We start from the raw sequence: 23,363 nt of genomic DNA, 5'->3' as shown, positions 1-23,363 counted from the left end.
GTACTCAGCAGGAGACTATCTATCTCCCTCACTCTGCTTTTCTTTATTTCTCTCTGTATTTTGAGGTAAAAAGAAGGAAAGACAGAAATATGACACTGAGAAAAACAAACTTTCACTTTCTAATGTATGCTAAGAGGAGTTTGCTGCACTGTCTCCTGCTTTGTGATGGAGAAATAGTAAACAAGAAAAGCCCAAGGAATGCAAAATGCTAATCCTATATCTAAATGGACTGCAGAATGCTGGAGTTAAACCTTGGCAAGACTGACGTTCTTTTGTTCGGCTAACGAATGAAAATAATTAAAGGCAATAATTTCCCCTGTACTTCCTTTGTTACTAAGCCTACCTGCATAAATATAAGGTCGATCCACCATTTTGTGTATTTATAACTTTATAGTTCAGTTAATTTTGAATCAGCAAAATAGATTTATCTCTATTAGTATGATGGCAGTATGGTGACAACTGTGAAGGCTGTTCCTAGAATAAATACTAATGTTTGTCCAGGTGGCTAAATCAGAGCAAACAGAACTAATTCAGCTTCCTTGAACTGCTCAGCATCTTCTGACAATGCTAATGGTTGACCTTATTAGCATTTTTGCAAAGTGTACTTTCTGAGGTGCCTAGTTTTTCCTGTGGGGGAAGATGGGGGAGAAGACTGAAGAAGAAAGCATAAAGACAGGTCTAAATTTTGAGAAAGTGAAGGTCAGTGAAGCAAAACACAGAACGAGACAGCTGCGAATGCAGAGCTGTGCAGGGCAAGTTGTTAAGTGGCAGCAGTGCTACTGCCTGGTACAATGACACCAAGATTTCAGCAGGTGCCAAACGCGCACACAAAGGCAGAGAGTAAAACAAAATACTGAAAGGGTAAGATTTGCCAAGTGGGTAGGAAGAGGAATCCTTCAATCTTTGGAAGTTCAACCCTGGAGAATGTTAAAATCCAAAAGCTGCTACCTGTCCTGTGGGAGAAGGAAGATCTGTAACTTGAGAAATTGCTCAGTGGAGTTACTGACAGCTTAGCCATGTCTTAGGCAAGATTAGAGCACTTAAGATTTAATGACAGATTATGTTCATTTTCAGAATGTTTCAGTTTGTCCAGAAATTTAGATGCAATCTGTTCATGCACCTTGCATAGTCCTACAAGGCAAGTTCTGTATGTATGTGAAAATTTTGGGTTTTAAGGATCAGATTGTGCTAGGGTGGAGTTTGCTAGATTCATTTTCAATGCTGTTTAAATTAATAGAGTCTATGAGTTGTTTTGCGTTTGTGAGTTGTCAGATATTTGTTCTTTGTGAGAAGTCAGAGAGGATCTGTTAAAAATCCTGAGCCAGCAGGAGTAAAACAGACACATGTTCTTTTTTTAGCATTCCAACATCACGATACTGGAATATCTCACTTGAGAAGTGCTACCCTAAAGTAGCCTCCAACAGCTTTGTATTTCTTCCAGCAGCTATAGCAAATCTAGCTTCTAATGCTTTAACTGTAGCTTCAGCCAAAGCTTTGGTTGTTTCCCTGATGCAGAATGACAGTCCCTGTTCTGAAAATGTATTGATTAAATTTCCTGGGAGTTTTGTTTAACCAGCAACATTAGAAACCTTCAGTGTTAGTACTAAATGTCATGAAGAGAGGCATCTTGTTTTATCGATATCTTTCTGTAACAGTATTGACTGTTCAGTTAGTACAACCAAAACCTGAGATTGGGAATAATTCTGCCTTCTACTCCTCATATGTGTTCCAATTATGATACAGCTTGAGCATTCTTACTGTTGATGAGTTCTATTTACTTACATTAAACCAAATTAAATAGCAACAAAATGTGTTATGTGCAAAAAAAAGCACCGCTCTTAGAAAATTATACTTCTGCAAAACAGTGGGCTTCCTAAACTGGACCTTCAATGTACCAGGTCTTTGGTCACTCCACTGTAGCTTTGTGGATCTTGGTGCTGCCAAACCACTTTCTGCTGGTTCCATGTCTGGTCCAGAGCATTGCAGCACCACAACAGATCTTGCAGGAACTGCGGAGTTCAGTGCTATATTATTACAATTTATGTAGCAAAGCCACCCAGCATGTCCAAGCTTTTCCTCTTGAGCTGAATTTTTAGCTTCTTGGCTGTTGTAATATTAATTTCTTCATGAGAGGAATACTTCAGAACAAAATACCCATCTTTTGCTTACTATATGTCTTTTAGAAATTGGTGTATTTCAGACTCCTAGTTGAAGTGTCTTTGAAGATTTCTTGGACATTTAAGGGGATTGCAATCTTGAATGCTAAGTTTCATAGGTGATAGTTCAGAAATCTTTAGTTGAAAAGCCTATTAATTTACCAAAACTAGGCTGTGAAACTCATCTCAAGTTAGCACATAGACTAAAGAGGTCAGCACATTCCAGAGAGGGGCATTTTTCAGGTATTCAGATTTGTTATAACAGATAGGAATCACCCCAAGCTTGAGTTTCATAGAGAACTAAGACACTTGTGTTTCAGAACTGAGCCCACCTTTCCTCTCTTGGTACACTTGGAAAACTGTGTGTGCTTTCCCAGTGCTGTTTATCACAGATTCCCCTTCAAAGCACAAAACATCTGGGCACTACTGGAGCCCTGCATTTGTGTGACTTTTAATCAGCTACAGCTTCACTGTAGTGTAGGCTTTGTCATGTTTGATATTTTGTAAAGACATACTGTATTTATGTTGTGGTACTGACTCACACTCAGAATGTATTGGGTGATTTTAGGTATTTGATTATCAGATTTTCCATATTCTGCAAATGCAATTCTGCAGTTGGTAATACATGTAAGATCAGTTGTAATAATAAGCAGTACGAAAGGAAAAGAGATGAGTCAAGAGAAGATCAGAACAAGGGGCCAAAGAACCACTGCTTGGGTTTTTTTAAATTATTCTTCTTATCACTTAGCTTTTGTGTTCAAGGGTTAACAAACCACTATAACTTGTTACCTTTTTCCAACATTCTGTCTGACCTCCTAGATCTGTAAACACACACACAGAAAATTAAAGTATCTAAAATGTAACTTCTTAATTCCTCTGTTAGATCCTTTAGGGATATCTTGTGGCTCAACCTTTTGTCTGAAGGTCAAGAGAGTTTTATTCATCTGACATAAGTAGCTTGAGTGTGGCATTTATAACCTGAGTAATGTTATGGATGATAACACCATTAGACATTTTTACAGCTTCAGCAGGAGTTCAGCCAGCAGGACTATCAGGCTGATAAATGCTTTCATCTTAAAGGTTGTATTGCTACAATAACCCTGAAACTTAAAGCTGTTCCTTGAAACCTACAGCCTGGCTGAAGAGATGAAGTGTGCCCTCTGATATTTCTAGGTTGCTAAAGAGCTCTCTCAAGTTCCAGTGCAAGAATTAAGATGCTGACATGCAGCTGTTCTGAATTGGAAATTACTGAGGACTTCATAATTTTAAATTATTTGGGGGCAGTGCTACTCAAAAGAATTAGCTTTAGATTGAGATGAGACTTAACTGTTGAGTGATGAATCCAAAGATTTTGTTCCTACCCAATTATAAAATGTTTCTGCAGGGTTTTAGGAGGCAGACTCTGGTACTGCTATTTTCAGAAACAACAGAGACTCACCTCCTCTGTCTGGGTATTTGCAGTTATAGAACTTCTTGTAGACTAGTTAGAAACTATTCTCTAGTAGACTGAGAGTGGTGTGAGAAGCTAACAGTGACAACTGGTAGGATTTTGCCTTTTTAAAAGTTTGTTTTGTTGAGACCAGAGAGTAGCTGTGTTTTGAAAATGAATAGTGAAAGTGGCTGTGCACTGATCATGCATGTGAAAACAGTGGAAATCATGAACAGTCTGAAAGGAGATGTGATGATACAAGTGGAAGAAGAATAGAATAAGAGATCACAAGGGAGGAGAGTGTGAGATGAACAAAGGTTGAGTTCTTGGTTTTACATCTAAGAATAGTATTCTGAGGCTCATAGCAAACTTCAGTTGCTGTTTTAACCCAACAACTATTTAACACAAAAATATTTGTAACATGTAATGATTACAGTTAAGGCAGCCAGATAATGATTTTTTTCAACATTCTTGATAATGGGAAACAACTCCATTGTTTTTCTTAAGATTTTAATGTCTTTATGGGAGTTCTGTTAAATTGCCATTCTAGTTTAAAACCTTCATTGTTGAAGGTTGTAATGAAGGTTACAACCTTCATGTTGATCATAAAAATAACTCTAGTATTTTTTTTTGTTTGGTTTGCTTTTTTGTTGTTGTTGTTTTTTGACTAACACTTAAGAAGCCACGCTTCCTTTCTGAAGCTTTCAAAACTGCAATAATGACTATTGCTTCTTAGGAGACTGCTGTTGTATAAGTCTGATACAATACACACATTGCATGCTGCAAGTCTGACACAGCCTCTCAGTAGGAAGATAGAAAAGAAGATCTCTGACAGCAGAAGTCACCGAGGGTGATTGCAGGCTTTGAACAACAGCTGTACATGGAGATCCTAAGTAGGCTATGATTCTTCAGCTTGGGAAAGAGATGACTAGGGAATTACATAATAGAGGTCTGTAAAATTGTGACCAATGTTAAGAATGTAAGTAGGGAACAATTATTCATGTTTCTTTCAGTGTAAGGAGCTAAAGGTTGCCAGATGAAATTATCAATTATCAGAGAAGAGGGATTGTGGTTTTTTTTTTTGTTGAAAGCTACAGGAGTGTGCAGGGGAGATGCTTGCTCAGTGCATCCTATTCTTTTACTCTTCTCCAAATACTTGACCACTCTCAAAAGTAAGATACAAGGCTATGTGAATTTCTGATCTGGACATATAATTGTTAGAACCCTAAATTTACAAGTATTGGAAATAGGTGGTAGACTGAAGAGCAAGTGTAAGATTTGACCTTCCTTTTAGCTTCATTTTTAATGCTGGCTAGTTTTCAAGTTGATGGGTGCTTTTAAACTTGCTTTAAAGTGTATTTGCCTCATACAGAATTATGTGATGGCAGCAACAGTCTTGGCTAATGCATTTATTGCTTTAGGATTTATTAGTCCTTATTTCCTGATTTTTTTACTAAAATTCATCAAATATGCAGGATCTTAACTTTCTTAAATCCTCAAGAAGAATTTATTAAAAAAGAAATTGCAGGTTCCAATCAGTCTGACTTCAGTCTGTGTGATTAGCTATGGAGTTGTTTAAGGGCAAGAAAAAACTTGGATTATCCATTTTGTGTTTGAAATGGTGGGTGGAAGCTCTTCTCATCTCTTCCTGGATGTGCAGCACATTGCCTTCTCCTTGGCCTTTGAGACTCTACTTCCAGCTGACTGATCATACTGCTTTTGCTTTTTTAATTTTTTTTTTTTTAAGGCATTCTCCTAGCTTTTTTAGCTCATCAACTGAATAACCTGTCCTTCTCTATTCAGCTTTCTGTTTCTCATGAGCCATTTGAAATTTCTGCTAGGATCTCGCTTTTGTCAGCTGTGTCTTCTCTTTTGATATTGTTACGACTGATGCACACCTTTCCTGCCACCAGGTTTAGGAGTTTTTGTATTATACAGGAATACTAAAGAATCTGTGATAGACTTTCTGCCAGCTCACTTTAATTGTAGTAATGATCATGTATCAAATGAAGATATTAAAGTGAATGAAATGCATCCACCATGAAACATTACTTGCTCACAGATTTTACAAACCTACCTGTAGACTCTGCTGCTTTAACTTCATTTATTACATTCATCTTTGATTGCAGGGTCCTGTTCTGGCACCCTTTCACATCCATGACTGCTTTGCTTTCAGTTAATTTCCAGGGTAGCTAGTTAATTATAAGATGTATTTGAAGGCTGTACATTTGGCAGGACTGAGGGTTGTTGTGTTATTTTCAGGTACTGTTTGGCACTGCTGATGGACAAGTTATCGTCATGGACTGCCATGGGCGAATGCTGGCCCACGTGCTCCTTCATGAGTCAGATGGCATCCTCAACATGTCCTGGAACTACCCCAGCTTCCTGGTGGAGGACAGCAGCGAGAGCGACACGGACTCCGACGACTATTCCCCACCACAAGGTAGGGTTATGTGCACATCCTTCTGTTTCAGCTTTGCACGTGCTCATGAAGACATCTCACATGCCAGGGCGATGTCATGCCCTACAAAACCAGCAGGGTGGCTGCAGTTTCAAGCTCTCATGGAGCAGAGAGCTGGTATGGGAGAGTGGGTTTGTCCCCAGCTCTGCCACCAGCCTTGCTGCAGGTCATACCTCATTTGTGCTGCTCTGCCTCTGTTTGCACAAATGAGATAACAACACAAAGCTCGATAAGTTTTCAGTGAGGGTGAGTGAAAAACAGCAGACAGGGACATGTCAGGTTTCACTGATAAGCAGGTATGAGGTATTGCAGTGGTTGGTGTGTATGGAGGTACAGAGTGCAGCCACAGGAATTAATGCACTACTATATAGATTCATGTGAAAAGACAGCAGTACTAGACATAGTGTAAAGTACTATATATTTAGTTTTATCTCTGTTTTGTAGGATTTCTGTAATGCTCATCGTTACAGTCCCATCCTTCATAGCCCTGACATAAAGAGTTCCATAAATACTGCAGAAGGCTCAGAAATGAAGATATTTCCTGCAATTACACAGGGTAGAAGCAGGGTGACTGGAGTTGGCTGGAGTTATTAATTCACATGCTTCAGAGCACATTGCCAGTTTGAGAGTCAGGAATAAATCCTTTCCTCTCCTAAGTTTCAATACACCTAGCTTGGTGAAATATTTTGGTTTTAAAATCTTTGGAAGTCATCTGTAGTGAAGACTTATGAGGCCTAGGTGTCCATGCACAGTCTGTCCCACCCTTCTCATTGAAGTAATGATAATACTTCCTGTTGATGTGATTGATCAGTTTATAAGCTCTAGGTAAGCTGTTCCTGTGTTCCAGTGTATGAAACCTGAACTACATTAAGAACTAAGTTTCTATAATAGTCAGTGATTGTACAGCGGAAATTTTAAATATATAACAAATACATAACAAAATAATTCTGAATTTGCATCTTGGATCTGAACCTCTGAATTGAGGACTTTTGCAGTTTTAACTCTTAATTTGGATTCAGACCAAAAAATATACATTTTCCAGAATATATGTCTATATAATAAGATTATGTTTTTAACAAATATTGAAAGATGATATCTGATCACCTGCCAAAATGTTAGCATATTTTAAAACTGGGTTTTGTTTTGGCTTTCATGTCTCACTTCTGCTACTGGGTAAGATTTCTTACCTTAGAAGGAAAGAAACAAATTTCAACCTAGCAAGCTCCTAAAGCAAGACAGACAACAACAATAAATTGGATTTTTGTTGTGTTTTTTTAAAAATACTGAGGTTCCAGTTGGAGGATGGTGAAATTGCAGAGTACACAGATGAGAGCTTAAATGATCCAAATGTGTGTGATAGCTTTTTCTGAGTCAGTCAGGGGGTGGGTGGACTTGTTACAAGCCTATTTTAATGATTACCCAAACATAATGTGTTTTCTTTAGAGCAGATGCAGCATAAACCTCTCAAAGGTGACAAGCCTTTGACTCACACAGATGTGTAGGAAGCACTAGAAGTTTATTGGGATTTTCTTATTAAATTATATACACACAGAGGTGCCAGTTACTAGACATCTTTCTCCAGAATGCTTTCCTATCAGCTTTTTTACAAGTTCAGGAAACAATACTACTCTTAACTGGTTCTGCCATTTTTGTTGACTGGAAAGATGTTGGTTGGGCCTTGACAGGCACTTAATCAGGGACCAGTGGCATCTCCTCTCAGAAACTGTAAACAGGAGTTAAACACCAAAATTTACAGTTGGCAATATTGGTCATGAAGTATTTGAGCGAAGGAATTTTAGTGAATTGCTGAAAAACAAGCTCAGAGGACCAGAGACTTTGCAGAAATTGTTTTTAAAGCCAAGTGTTCCATTTGGGCTCACGTCTACTTTTGGGTGCATTGAATCCTGTTATGCAGAATGGCAGGTATCTTTTCATGCTGCTGCCTAGATGTTTAGGATGCAGTAATTTGTGAAAGGTCCATATGTTCTCTTAGAAGTTCTTAAAATGTCTCTGTGTGACTTCAGGACGAGTCCCTGGTACCTGCCCAAGCAAAAAGGGTACAGAACAAATCGCTTTTAATGTCATTATATTGTTCATCATGCTGGTTTTCAACTGGGGTTCCTAGAAAGTCTTCTGAGGCACTGGTTTTCCATTTCTTTGTCACTTTGAGGAGTTGGGAATGGAGAAAGACTGAAAAACACCACTATGTAACATAATAGTATATGCATAAATCACTGTGGATATGTGCAGTAGAAATTGACAAAGTAAAAGCACTGAGGTTTCACAGAAACAGAGAAGCTTAACTAGCTAAACCTGCTTTGCTTGTGCCCACAGATGTTGCAGAAATAAACAGGTAGGGAGGCTTGGAACAGCTCCTGATGGTGGTAGGCTGAAGTACAGTGTGTTTCAGCCTGGATGTGATTATTTTTGGTTGTTCACCTTTTGCTCACTCAGAGCCTTGTTTTGCAGATGGACCAGCTGCCTATCCAGTCCCGGTGCAGAACACCAAGCCACTACTTACTGTCAGCTTCACGTCAGGAGACATCAGTTTAATGAACAATTATGATGACTTGTCTCCTACTATCATCCGCTCAGGGTTGAAAGGTACAAAAAAGAAGCCATTTCTCCCTCTCCTATGCCCTGTTTTTCTTGCATTTTTGATGATGTGTGCATAGGTTACATTTTTGTGCCTCTCACTCCTTAACCCAGGAGCCCTCAGCACTGTTATTGTTGTTTCCAGCAGTGACACCTGCTGGAGGAAGAGCAGCTCTTGGCTGATGGAGTTTTTGTGTTTGAAAAAATGCTTCACAATATTTTTGGGATTGTGTTTTTGTGGCAGTTGTGTAGGGCAACTGATTTGTTTTGCAGTTTTCCAGCAGAATGCATTAATAAGATTATGGTTTTTTGTGTGAATATCCCTGTTATGTAACACTTTCTTTGCATGCCTAACTCACAAGGGCTTCCATGCTTTTAGTAACCTGGTATAAATTGCAGTGTTCCTTTGGTTCTCACAATTATTGAAAACTTCCTAGAATTATTAATTGTCAAGAGACAAGTTATTTTGAGAGAGAACAAATCCCAGTGATTAATTACTATACATTTTGCTAAGTGATGTGCATGAATGTTAGTACAATCAGTATTCCATGTAAAATCTTTAACTCACATTGAAATTTTTACTGTTCTTGCCTATTAAAAATGTCCTTTACTTTGCCAGCATTCTCTGTGCAATTTACTGTGCATTGCCTGCAGAGACATTTCAATTCAATACAGCACACATGCACATGCTTAAATATAGGTTCCACCAAAGCTTCTTCATCTTCACAGGTAAATTAGTTTAAAATTAGATGAAAAGAGAATTAGGCTGTTGGAGCAAACTCTTAGCTGTTCTGAAATAGTGGGATGTTTTTGGTGAAAATTTGCCCTAACACCAGCCCCACAGGGTTTGGGTGATCCGTTACATACCATAGTCTTGGGAGGTAAAAACATCACCTTTGAGGTTTCTTTTCTGTTCCTTTCTCCATCTGTGCCAACACAAGAAATGTGCGAGTGGCAAAACACAGCATCATGAGACAGCCCTACAATCCAGAAAACTTCATCAGCTGAAAGGATACCAAAAGTGTGGAAAACTGGAGCCAACTTAAAGAAGCTCTTGTGATAATCACCAATGGGTCTACGCAGCATTTCTACAATATTAGAGTAATTAGGGTACTGAGCAGTCTTGAGTTGTCATCTAGTCTAGCTTTCAGTTGGGAACAGTAGGAGAAACAGCCCTAATCTTATTCTCTGTTTAGAGTTGCAGGGCTCTGTCTTGCTGAGGATGTCTGTCCTGTTTCTCCTTCCCCATTGACTTTCACTAGTGCAAAAAAGATCCCTTAAGTATGTCACTTTCCTGTAGCAAAATATTAATGTGCTAGATAGGGTAGGAATATTTTTATTAGTTATAAGCTGGACTACATTTTTGTTATCAGACAAAATAGACAAAAAATATGCAGCATCTTACTGAATTGGGAATGTGCGTGAGACAGAGAAAGATGATTGGGATATTGCTGTCTGTTATTTTAAGCACTGTACAGTAGAAAGTATTTTATGTCTGGTTTTATCTAGATGTTCACACTTCCTGTATCTTCATTTTTTTTTCAAGTGACTCTAAATTTTACTGGGTTTTATCACAGACAAGAATGTGCAAAAACACCAAGTAGGGTCTTCAGTATTGTCTACAAGTCCTTGTTCATGTGTTTGTGTTTAAAATCTCAAAGTATTGCTCTGTGATCTCTGCAGCAGATATCCTTGCCTTTATTGGCTGCTGTAGGCTACTCAATGTATTTTTAAAGTAGGCAACTATGAAATTATTTCAAGCAGTAGCAATATATTTTTAATATATAGAGAGTATATATATTCTACTAGTTTTGCAGAGTTGTCATTTTACTGATAATATTTCTGTTAAATTGACAGAGGAAAAACCTTAATAATTTGATTACCCAAATAAAAGTTCTTTTGATCCAGTTTGAACAGTCCCAGTAGTTTTGTCAGTCCTAGAGGAGGTCCTGAACTGTTCAGATTTTTTTTACTTTTTTTGTCCTTTTTAACTCTGTGATTCTCAGTGCACTGCTTCCTGTAGAACTGCTGAGCTACATCTATTAATTGTACTAGTTAGCCACAACTACTGCCTGCAGAGCTGTTTCACGTTTACAGTGCTCTGTGTTCAAGGCTTGCTGATATACATACCTGTGGTGGCTGGAAAGTAGTTTTGAGGGGTGACTGATCCACTGATTCACTTGCAGACCTAAATGAAACCTCCATTTGATTTTTAATGTCTGTGCTAGTGCTGAGAACAGCATCAGTTTTTTTCAGTTTATTTCATTTTTTTCAGTTTTATTCATCAGTTATTTTGTGTAAAGGTCCAGTAGTCATTGAAGATCCTGTTGGCAGTGCAAGTCTGTCAGTACAGCCACACTGCCCTGGAGGGATGCTGCAGCCCACAGCCACCCCTTTGCTGCCTTTGCAGCAGTCTAATTCTAGGACTTTGAGAGAGAGGGGAAACTGCTGGACACTCCTTTTCCTTTTGTCATGGGGATCAGCTGAAAGTTTTACCTGAAGACATGTATCCAAAGGAGACAGTTTTTTTCATTATGGTAGTTCCATAGTTATCCAGTTACCAAAAGTGGAGCTGATCAGCTTGCCTTGTTTATTTCTAACCTGCCTATCTTTTTCCTCTCCAAGAAACATGAATTAAATCCCATTGTAGGTTACTAAGAGGGCTGAAAACTAAGAGAAAACAAGAGGCATACAGTGCCTGGCTGTGGAAGAATTACTTTGAGGAACATGCGGCTTCCCTCTGATATGTACAGAAGCATAATTCCCATGAGAAGTATCAGAAAGTTGAAATAATACAAAACCATTTTAAATTGCACATAAGTCTCTGAAGATGACAAGTTGACAACTTGAAACAATTTTGAGATCCTTCCTGCCAACTCTCATTTCTCTCTTGCTTCTTCATTTAAAGACAGCTTCTCGCCCACAAGTGTCTTCAAAGGGTTCTTGGCAGATTGAGCATCCCAGAGCACAAAAGCTATGTCTTTACCTTCACTTTGTCTCAGCACAAAATAGCTGCCTTTCACCTCTGGTTTAAGAGTAAAAAGATTTAAAGACTAGCTTGGTATTCCTTAAACATGCAAATCTGCCTTTGGAACACAAGCAGAAATCCAAAATACTTTTTTAGAGTTACTCCAGAAGGGTGACAAAGAACTAGAGTATGTAAGGGTTTGAAATAAGCATCCCCAAATTAAGCTGTGGGTGTCCCTCATCATGAGGTGCCTTTAAGAGAAGTAACTGATATGTAAATTCATATCCATGTATATGAGAGTCTGAGCAGTCCCTGTGTGATTCCAGCAAAGCCCTGCTAAACGGCTGAGTAGATTTTCACAAGTCAGAATCACAGAATCATTAGGGTTGGAAGGGACCTCTGGGGATCAGCCAGTCCAACCCCCCTCCCAAGGCAGGGTCCTCTAGAACAGGTTACACAGGGACTTGTCTTGGTGGGTTTTTAATGTTTCCAGAGAGGGAGACTCCTCATCCTCCCTGGGCAGCCTCTTCCAGTGCTCTGCTGCCCTCAGTGTAAAGAAGTTCTTCCTCATGTTGAGGTCGAACTTCTTGTGATTTAGTTTTGGCCATTGTTCCTCATCCTGTCACTGGGCACCACTGAAAAGAGTCTGGCACCATCTTCTCTGCACAAACCTTTGAGATAATAATGAGATCTACTCTCAGGCTGCTCTAGACCAAACAAGTCCAGCTCCCTCAGTCACTCCTTGTAAGAGAGATTCTGTAGAGCCCTCATCATCTTTGTGTGATGGTGGCAAAAGAAAACCTATCATATGGAGGCCATATGTATTTATGGACAAAAGTCCAAGTACTTGTAGTTTCATGTTATACTGTTGTAACTCTAGGTTGAGTTATGCTAAAAGTTCCATTGACAGCCGTGAGAACATGAGGCATTGCCAGATATTCTGCTTTTTTGCAATTTAGGCCTTTCCAGACAAACACTCTTTGCTGCTTTCTTAGTAAGATTATTTATCTGCATATTAACTTGATTCCACTTATTTCCTGCAAAGCTGTATGTAGGATCTTCCATATCAGTTTCAACATCTCTAGCAAATTCTTGTCCTTAGGTGTTTAGGAGCAACTACTGATTACATTCTAGACACACCATAGAGTGAAAAGAATGTTTTTTACACATTTTTTTTTCAATGTACAAAATAAAGAGTCATTCTCAAAAGTGCATCTGTGGCATATTTTCTACTATTTCAATGAAAGGATATAGGTTTCTAAGTACTTAAGTAACTTTTGAGAGCATGTTTTATCTGTTCAAGTCACTTTGCAGCATATGGAAATGCTGTTCCTGTTGTTTCTAGTCAGTGGTTACTGCAAACCATCTTTGTGATTTCAGATGTGGTGGTACAGTGGTGCACACAAGGAGACCTGCTTGCAGTAGCAGGCATGGAGAAGCAGAACCAGCTGGTTGACCTCAGCAATGGTTCCCTGCTGAAAAGCGCACTTGTCAAGTTCTACAACGTGCGTGGGGAGCATATCTACACTCTGGAGACACCTGTGCAGGTAGGAGGCATTTTTAAAAGTCTGTTCTCCATGTTTTGCTGACGTGTTTTTCCCACATTAGCTCATTGCTGTAGACCTGCAATGTGGAAAACATTGCAAAATGTCCCCAGTCCATCCTAAAACACAATAGAGATAAAAATGTGCTATAAATAATGGTTGTTTGCATTAAGGTAGACATGCAAGACTGCACCTGATTCTAAGGTCCATTGTGCTAGGTATTGTGGAAATACAAAAGGAGAAAGTCTGTTTCCCAAATTCACTGGGCCATGAACAGACAGATAGAAAAAGAAAATTCCATTGTTTTATAGATAAGTGACTGAGGAGAAAAAAACTGAATTACTTCCTTAATGTTGTAGTAGAGCCAAGAGCTGGACAAAAATATTCCAAGTCCAGTATCATAACTACAAGATTATTCTGTTATTGTAATTTTCTAATAATTTGGTGTGATGCAGTAACCTCAATCATGTAACTTGTCAAGTAAATGCTAGCACGTGGTCTGTGAGCTGCTCAGGAGCACAACATGCTTCATAGGTCTTTGCTGGTACTTCAGAGCCCAGCTGAATGTAATTCTGGGTCATTTTCTGCAGAATAGGGATGACTCCATTCTGACTTCTGCTGCTAGTAATGAAACTTTATAATAGCTTTGAAATCTAAAAGTGAAGGAAAATGCTGTAGATATATTAATTATATTTAATGATGATACCATGTATTATCATTTTTTTTCCAGTACCCTGATCTGGAATGGATGCAAAAGGGTGACATAGTAAACCACCTGCTAAGCCTTTGTGTTTGCTTATATTTAGCATTAACCTGTGCTTATTAACCTTAGCACTCTAATTTAGATAGAATTCTTTAGTTGTGTAAAGTGTAAAACAATGGTCTCTAAAGCCAACCTAAATATGTACAGTGATATCTAATGCTGATTTAGGTACCTAAAGGACTTACCCATAAACACAGCTGTATTGTCTTAAACGTAGCCCTTGCAGCAAAGTAGCACAGCCCTTTCCTCTCTGGATCACTTCTGAAGAAAACATATTTATATCAGTGTTGCTTTTCCCAGCCCAGGTGAAAGCAAATCTTGTCCTGTTACTTTAGTACCATAACTCAGTATGTGCACATCAGCTGTTGAACCCTCTGGTGCCAGGCTGGGAAATCACTCTGTGGTTTGAGCATCAGAACCCATCAGGTCAGGTTGTGACCTCTGTGTGTGCAGGCTTTTCCCTCACTGCTTTGTTCCCGCTAATCTCAAGTTCTTCTTCATTTAAACACTTTCATCTCCTTTAGTTCTCCATGTATAGCTTCAACTTCTTTTCATGTTTTCAGCTTTTCTCCTTTCTCCTCTACTTAACCAGCTGGGAGAAAGCACATATTGTGCCTGACGTGGGGGCTAATTATTCTGCCATTATGTGAGTGCTTACAGGGCAGCTGAGAGGTCAGACAGAACAGGTGAATGCCAAGTTTGTACTGCAGTATTTCTAATAGTGGAAGTAGTAACATAAGCCTTTCTGCTCTTTCCAGCTGCTATTTTTGTTTGGAATAGCAATATTTTAATGTAATGGGGATTTCTTCCCTCATTGTCAACTGCAGACTAAAAGCCAAAAATTTCAGAAGTTGTAAGCCAGATTGTAAGTGAAAGATGAGGACAGGGAAAGGCAACCACCAATTAATAACAGAATCAAAGAGTCTAATTTCCTTTGGAAATTAGGATAAAAATAACATTCAAACTGATATATTTATGTTTATTAAAAAACTGTGCACATAAACCTACCTAAAATTAGAGCCACCCTTCTTCTCTTATTTGTCAGTGTTTAGTCTCTTTATTTAGTGCATCTAAATTCATATTTACTCAGCTGCAGGAGGAAGTGAGTGGTCTTTCAGAAGAACACCTGTGTCTGCTCACATGGACTTTATTCTCCTATGTATTTGAATGCTGGTCTAGCAGTATTACCAGCTAAATGACAGGTATGCTAGAACATTGTTAAGTATTTGGTTTACTGACAAAACCAGATAAAAACCACTGTGGCAAAAAAAAAAAAAAAATGCTGGTGACTTCTGTTATGCTGTGCCTCTGCTCCAAAGATGTACATGCAAAGATGAGGGTGAGTCAGTGGTCCTAGTAATTTGTCTCATGACAAATTCGTCAGAATAAATTAATTAGTTTTCTGTACTATGGCAGTCAGCCTTGTAATGGGATTTTAAAAGATTCATCACTGGTTACTGAACTAAAAAAAAAATGAAGAAAATAAAAGAATTTCCTCATCTTGAACTCTTCTGCTAAGGCTTTCTTATGAAGAAGCAAATGTGTGACTGGACAAGCACATTGTTTACAAATAAAAAATAAAACAACCATCAATATAAAAAATAATGGATTACAGTTACAATTTTCCATGAGGTCCTCTGTCCCAGTTCTTTGACACAGCAAATGTTTGAAAATTTTATCAGTAAAATATACTGAACTGGTTTTGTTTCTGCTGCTTGTCTGTCTTGTCTTTGGTAGCATAGTCAGGAAACAGATTTTATTGTTTATAACAAAACTCAGTCTAAGACTGACAGGATTTATATGCAACTTGGCTAGAATGTTACTGACCATAAAGTCACTGCAAACCCCAGTGGTAGAATAGATTTGGGAGCTGCAGGTAACTCATCTCAATGATGACTGCTGTCATGGATCCCTTCAAGATGTTCTATATGCTGCCTTCTGCTCCAGCTTTAGTGTGGTTTGGCATCCTCTGTCTCATTTGATTAACTCTCTTAAGCTTTTACCTTCAGTGTAGAAATTTATAGTTCATAAACTAGTTTGCTGCCTATAAAGCTCTAGATAGGGATATCACACTTGTTTAGAAGTATTGAAATAAAAGCAGTAGCTTTGCTTGAAAAACAACATTCATAAAGAGAGTGGTAGAGTTGGCATAGTGTAGCAGTTGCTCCTGTTCCTGGCTCTGGGGCTTCAGCCTGGCATCCTGCAAGGATGTGTTTGCAGAATAGAGCGGAAAGAGGTGAAAAAGCATCAGTAAGGGCTGGTCAAATATTGAACTGAATTCTATGCAGAGAGTATATTTTACAGGCTGGTGCTCAGCTGATGACTATTCAAAAGTGTACTATCGGTTTCTGTAAAATTTATCTCTTACAATGCCCATCCCTGTATACACCATGAACACCAACGTGAGGTACCAAAAATATGCCCAGGTTTTTCATGGTCCTGCTTTTTCAACATTTAAAAATGAAATTGCAACAGCAGCCTGCCCTGCTGGTCATAATGTTTTTATTGGAAGAATGTTAATTTCTTACATTGTTTGGTAAGTCCTCACAACCTTTCCCTGGCATCAAGCAGGGATGAGAATAATCAACTCATTTAAGACTGTTTTATAGTCCTGCTAAAATTGTTTACCAAATGCTGTAACCCAGTTCTGTCACTTTAGAAGATATCATCTAATGTGCAGACAGGTCTTTATTATATCAACTAACTGTACCTGCTGTCACTTCTGATTGGAAAAAGATGCTTCATATCTTTCTATATCCTGAGCTTTGAACAGGAGTCTCCTACAGGATCTCTTCAACATTATCTAACTGCCAACTTTAACAAACTTGAGATTTTTTTTTTTCCTAATGGTTCAGTCTTGTGTCTTATATTTGGTCCCTTCTTCAGTTTTTATGATTTTTTAATATGCTTCAGAGAGGACCAAGGGAACAAGACCACAGATTTAGAAGCTACAATGCAGATCTCCTCCGTACACCTTTAATTCTACAGTAAATTTACATTACTTTAAGGTTTTATATCACTGTGTAGCTGGTGTGAGTACAGATTACATCTCGAGTGCAGCAAAGGAGGATGAGAGTGAGCTAAGCTTCACATGTAGTATAGAACAAAATTAAAAGCAAAAAAATCATGTTTATCAGTGTACTATTTTTAAACCTAATTCAAAGTGGTGTACCAAAGACTAAATCTTTATGGAAGAAGTTTCCAGAAGTCTTTGAGAAGTCAACCAGCTTGCTATAGACGTGCTGCTGTCAGCATTTCACAGACTGCTTCTCTGTTGGAAATGTCCCAGCATCTGAGTGAATAGATTTAAGGTTATATGATCCTGCAGAAACCAGTTAGTTCTGTAAAGATTAGAGAAGGAAGGTGAAATTTTAGGTTTAATTCAGATCAAAAGGTTCTGAAAGAGGCTGCTTTTCATGTTACTCAGCCAAGCAGACCTTACTTACTTTTCTTCATTTATTTCACACAGAGTGTTCAGGTTCGTTGCATCTGAATTAATGTTGTCTTTCATTTATATTGCCTAAAATCAATTTTATTTAGTTGTTATAGGATGACAACAAAGCTTCAAGAGGAGTTTGTTTTCTTACAGGAAAAAAAGCAACACTTTAGAACTAACTGATGAAACATGCTTTAGTATATCAATAAGGACCTTGGTGTTCTTTATATAGGCCACAGGATCTTCTCTCCTGCAGGAATGGATTTTGATCAGCACTGGAAATTTTCTAAGCAACTCTTTCTGTTAAAATGGACTCTTGTTGTACTGACTTCTTAAAAAAATACTGTAGAAATAGAAAGGGTATAAGAAACAGCTGCAAATCAAATAAGAGTTTATGACATCAAAAATCATATCAGGCCACAGCAGTGGCAGATTTCTCATCATTTGTCACCATCAGTTCTTAGCAGTTAATATTTTTCCCACTGTAAATATGAGGAGCAGAAGAATGAAGGAGTATTAGGTTGCTTCCCCACACCATCCAGGAACGCTGTGGCAGTACAGAGGTGTGCACACGCAACTCACAAAAACCAGGTGGGCACTGCAGTCATTGCACCTTTCAGCTTGTCTCTGAGAGGGAAGATTGTGCATCTCCACATCAGCAGTCTGGAGTGAGAGCAAGCAAGCAACCTACTTACACAAGCTGTTCACTGGATACTATTTTGCAGTTGTGTTCTTCCTCCTGAGAAAAGTCCTGCTAGTTCCTGGGCTTTCTGCCCTGGAATACTATTTTTATTTCATTACCAGTGGGAGTTCCAATGCCAACAAACAAGGGATTAGTTCAAGCAGCAGGCAGACCCCATGGCTCAGGATTTCTGAGCTCAAGGCAGGCAGCAAGAATCAGCTGGAACAGTGTTTTCATTGACTGAACTGCATACAAGTGATGGAATGTGTATAAATTACATTCCCTCCTGTAATAGAGACAGTAGAGTGACTCATAAGAAGCAACCACAGAGCTTTGAGTAGGAATACCCATTCCTGCAGGCCTTTCTAAGGGGAATCAACATCCCAGCTGGAGGTACAGATTTGAGTAGCTGTAGCTCACTTTCAAGCCCACTTGGAAAGAAATGGCAAAAGAGTTCCTTGTTGGTCACTTGTTGAGATGTGTCTTCAGTCAGTATTTCTCCTGATGAATAATCTTTATTTTTTTTCTTGTGCTTAGCCGATGGTTTCTAATATATAATTGTCATAGAGCTACATGTTGGTATTTAAACCCTGGAATTCATTCAGGTATTTACAGTTTATGCTGAGATTTTTCAAAACCTGATGATATTTTTATATGCAAAGTGAGATTAGAAATTCTCATGTTATATTTGTAGCTGCATTTCTTTGTTCCTAGAAGAAAAAAAAACCCAACTGTGTAAACATGAAAAATAAAATTCTTCTGTCCTAGACTCTGCTTGTTCATTTTTTAACAGGTGGATACAACAACAATTTGGATACAACAACTTTTGTCCTTCCTTGTTTTCCTAAAACAGTGCAAATAAGTGGATGCTTTATGAGGAGCAATACTTTTTTGTTGGATGTTGGAGGCCAATTGTTTTTTCTCAGTAGAGTTTGAAAAGAAAGCTGTAGCCAGCTCATAACTGACTTGCTGCAGTAATTGATTCATATCTCTTGTCCATCTCTTTCCAAGGGAAAGACTAGGAAGCATAGTTATTGAAAAATATTATTGGAGCAGTACTTTAAAGGTCAGGTCAGATCTGGCACTTGGGTGATCTTTTATTTCTCCAAGCCTGTAATGACAGGCTAATTTTCCCTGAAGCTCATCCGAAGTCTTAGCCCTTCACTGTAAATTAAATGTTGCTGAACACTGGGCTGGAGGAGCACCAAGGGTCTAACTACTTCAGAGAAAGGAAGGCAAGGTGTGTCTGGTGGTGTGGTGCAAGTGCTCTTTATGGAGGTTGAAAATATTAAAACATAATAAGGTATGTGGGGAGACTAATTGTACAAATGAAAGAGTAGAAATGTCATTATTTACAAACAGTACAGCACTTGTAGGTATTGTGTGTGTGTTTGTTTAAGCAGCCACCCACTCACATATTGTTTGCATATACATTTCATAAACAAAATATAGGAGTATCATACACGGAGAAGTTTAGAAGGTGACTGAATTACAGTTGCATGTTGGGAAACAGTGGTGAAATTTTCAACTTCTAACTTTCTACTCCTCAGAGCTCCACAGTGCTGTATTGCCAGAGGTCCTACCCTGTGTTTCAAAGCTTCTGAAAAACCTTTCTTTGAGACCATGTTTTAGATTGCAAAGGTTCCTGCACTGCTACTATCTGCACCTCTGATGTTCTCTGTATGCAGCAGTAACCCGAGGAAAGAGGTGGTTTTATTTGACTCTATTTGGATGAAGAATGTCCTACCTGAGTGTGATATACTGGGTTATAATAGCTGCAGTATGAGACATCAGGTCTGGGCATGCTGCACTGGATTATGATAGCTGGGCTATTCGACTTCTGCCGTTAAAGTCTGTCCAATAAATAAACATTTGTGTACCAAATCACATTCTTGTCTGTTCCCTCACTGTGTTTATAGGTAAGCTGTAGCTGATGCAAGGTGAACAGCAGGATGCAGTTTGGATCCCACAGTAATGATCAGGTAGACAGTGCTGCCCATGCTAGGATTCAGCCCTTGGGGAGAATCAGGGTCACTTCTACTGTGCTGTTCTCAGGCTGTCATAGAGTAGATGTGGCAGGTACCTACCTTGTGCCAGTGCCTTTTCAATTGCATTTATTTGGTAAGTAGCTTGAACTGTCTCATTGCTGCCAGACAGTGTGAATGCTGAGCCACACTCAAAAATCATAAAATACCAAACAGTAGGGGATACTTCATGTAACCTCTCCTCAAATGTAAGGCTGTATCCCACTGATTATAGTTATGGCAAGCCATGTAGAATTATTGATGGTACACAAAGATCTTTTGAAGTTCTCCACTACAAAATGGACTCAGCAATTAGTGTGAAAATCACATGGTTCGCATGTTGCTTCCTTCTATTTGCGTATCAGTGAGCCTGAAGATTTGTGCCTTTGTGGAGGTGTGTGTGTGGTATTGCCTAGATGTAATTACAAAGAAATTACTTTAAAACCAGTATTTTCCTTGAAATTTAAATCTAGGATAAGGTGACATAGTAGGGAAGATTTCTTATGTGAGAAAGTTTTTCATCCAATGCTTTATCTTGATGATAAACGTTGGTATAGTGCTGTGCCAGCTGCATTTTGCTTCATATCAGTCACATAAAACCATCTCTTCCCAGTTTCTTGCCTTTAAGCATCTTGAATTTGTAAATGGAAGGGAAGCTTTTTCCCCAGTCCAGGTGATTAACCTCTTGGCTGATCTAGCCCTGCTATCTGGGTACCATACTGTTAATAGAGGAGTGAATAAAAGCTCTTATTGGTGGTGTCTTGACCCTGTCTTCTTGTTTGATGTGTCTTGTGAAAAGATATTCCAAAGATACCCTGACCTTTCAATAAACACAGTTCATTATTTAGATGAAAAACATGTTTGCTTAAACTTCTGAGTGTCACAGATGGTGAAAACAAGGAAGACCTTCACAGAAAGGAGTAAATCTTTTGTACTTCACTGATGACAACCTGCTTCATAGCATTCTTCATGGAGTTAGAGCTTCATCTTTACGCTGCGTTATTTGCACAGAGGTAGCAGATGGGATTGAAATACCACAGGGTATATAAGTGTGTATATAAGCAAATACAGGTGCTTTGTAACACTGAAAGCAAGAGATGACAGGTGGGTGCAAGTAACACTTAAGGGCAAAAGTAATGATGATAGGGCTAAAGGAGGTCACAACAGACTGGTACTTTACAAGAAAAGATGAGATTTAGAAGGAAAGTTTTGGGAACTCCTTGCAATCAGGAAAAAAATGTTCTAAGCAGCAGTGTTTGATTATCATTATTCTGTTCCACATTCTGACATTTAGCACCAGTTGGCCCTGACTCTTTCTGGTTTTACTGTTGTGATTTGGACATTTCTGAGTGTAGACAAGTAGAAGACAAAAGGCCATTCTCTGTTGCGTTCCTGGTGCTCTTTCACAGTTCAGTTCCTCTGGGAATAGTTCAAAGGAAGACTTGCAGCAGAAGACTTGGCAGAAGACAAGAAAGCTGATTGGGTTTTCTCTACTTGTTTTTTAAGTATCTCTGGGCATATAATTTAACTTTTCAGTTGTAAAATATGAGCTGTTACCAGTGGAGGAAGACTGATTAGATGACTGAACAGATCATTTGGATGGGGTATCAAAAGATCCTACTTCTTAACACTCTGTGTCTTTAAAGTTACTTATCCTATCTAGGTACTGAATTTGGTAGCTGATTCTTTGTGTAAAGGGTTTAAGCATCCTGAGTAAAAAACACTGAATAAGCATCAACTGCTGTTTTTGATGATTTGAGATGTTCACATTCCTCTTCTGGGGGCAGTGGTGGACACTTTAAGTTTCTGGAAGAATTAGCGTAATGTGATCGGTCTGAATTCATGCGATCACTTGTTGTGCAGCCATCTTGGAAAAAGATCTTTTTCACAAAATCTTTTGAAGTTGTATCCTTTTGCTCTTCATGCAGCGTCCCATCATCTCGATCTGTTGGGGTCACAGGGATTCCCGCCTGCTGATGGCTTCTGGGCCCGCGCTGTACGTTGTCAGAGTGGAGCACAGGGTCTCCAGCCTGCAGCTGCTGTGCCAGCAGACCATCGCCAGCTGCCTGCGGGATGACAAGGACATCAGCAAGCTGACCCTACCCCCTCGGCTCTGCTCGTACCTCACCACTGCCTTCATACCAACAATCAAGGTAAAAAGAAAGACATGTGTGCATTGTGAAGAGGAAAGTGTTACTAGATTGTGGAGCCTTGCCCTTCTGAGGAGGCTGTAATCTGATCTTAAAACTTGCCAGCTCTGAGAGCAGACCCAGGGCTGTGGGGTTTTATCAGGGTGCTCTGGGCTCTGGCCAGGCTTTTCTCTTTGCTCAGGCTCCCAGGCCTCTGCCCCCCTGCTCCCCCCGGCACGGGGGTGCGGGGGGGGGGAGGGGAGGGGGAATAAAATGGACTTCCCTGCTAAACAAGAGAGACTTGTCTCATCTCTTTTCCCTGTTGCTTGTAGTGGCCTCCCTGGATCATAATTGTGACTGTAGCCACACGCTGCTACACTAGATCTCCCCCCTCTATGGTGCTCCTAAGTGGCAATGGCTAAATGATAAGATTTTATAATTTTAAAAGCTTTTACATCCTCTTCAAGACCTCACTGATGCATTTTGTGCCTATCAAAAATCTGAAAAGAAGGCTCACACATGCTGATCTGCATTATTCCATGGAGATGGCCTTTCCAAGTACATAACAAGGGCAGAATATGCTGGTGACTCACAAAGACTTCTGAAGAAGCTCACGCTGGTGATAATGCTCTGTCACAGTTACAGGAGGGATTCATGGGGTAAAACTGTTGCCCCTCCACATTTCACATGAGTGCTTATATTGCCAGGAAGCTTAGGTGTAAGACCTGGGGCTGCCCAAACATTTCTACTAACACTGAGTTCTGCTAATCTTACTGCTCCAACAGTGCTATGGAATAATGAACCAGGTATCACAGCTTCTACTGTACCACCAGCAGAATCATCTGCACAACCTGTTTGTTTCATGCTTTTGCCCTCAATAACATCTTGGGATTTCCAAGCTGTTTATTACTGCCTATAAACAAGAGTGTTAGCTGGTAAATGCTTGACATTCAAACACACATTCTTGTTATTTTTTGTGTATGTGTTACAGCAGTCTCTTGAGCCAGAGGTCCTTGTTAAAACAATGCAGAGCTAGAACAACTAATTTGAAATCGGTGGGGCTGACCCAGATTAAATGAGAACAAATTATACCTACAAAATAATAATTCAGCATGGTTCTGTTTGGGTACTGCTAATCAGAGCAGTTTGTGCAACTGTAAATAATTTCATTTGTCA

The 23,363-nt window shown here is 39.2% G+C and overlaps 1 protein-coding gene across 9 annotated transcripts in view; it reads left to right on the top strand.

Moving 5' to 3' along the window:
* The window catches only part of TULP4 (TUB like protein 4), a 146,623-nt gene that overhangs the window by 109,160 nt on the left and 14,100 nt on the right, over positions 1-23,363 (top strand). For all 9 annotated transcript variants that reach the window (XM_053937814.1, XM_053937815.1, XM_053937812.1 and 6 more), the window contains 4 exons: positions 5,848-6,028; positions 8,516-8,650; positions 12,990-13,156; positions 21,987-22,211. In XM_053937814.1, coding sequence (XP_053793789.1) covers positions 5,848-6,028; positions 8,516-8,650; positions 12,990-13,156; positions 21,987-22,211 — 708 coding nt within the window. The remainder of the gene's footprint in view (positions 1-5,847; positions 6,029-8,515; positions 8,651-12,989; positions 13,157-21,986; positions 22,212-23,363) is intronic.

The sequence above is a fragment of the Vidua chalybeata genome, chromosome 3 (assembly GCF_026979565.1).
Source record: "Vidua chalybeata isolate OUT-0048 chromosome 3, bVidCha1 merged haplotype, whole genome shotgun sequence".
In the NCBI taxonomy this organism is placed as follows: Eukaryota; Metazoa; Chordata; class Aves; order Passeriformes; family Viduidae; genus Vidua; species Vidua chalybeata.
The sequence above is the reverse complement of the archived record's forward strand: the minus strand, read 5'-3'. Positions and strand labels throughout refer to the sequence as shown.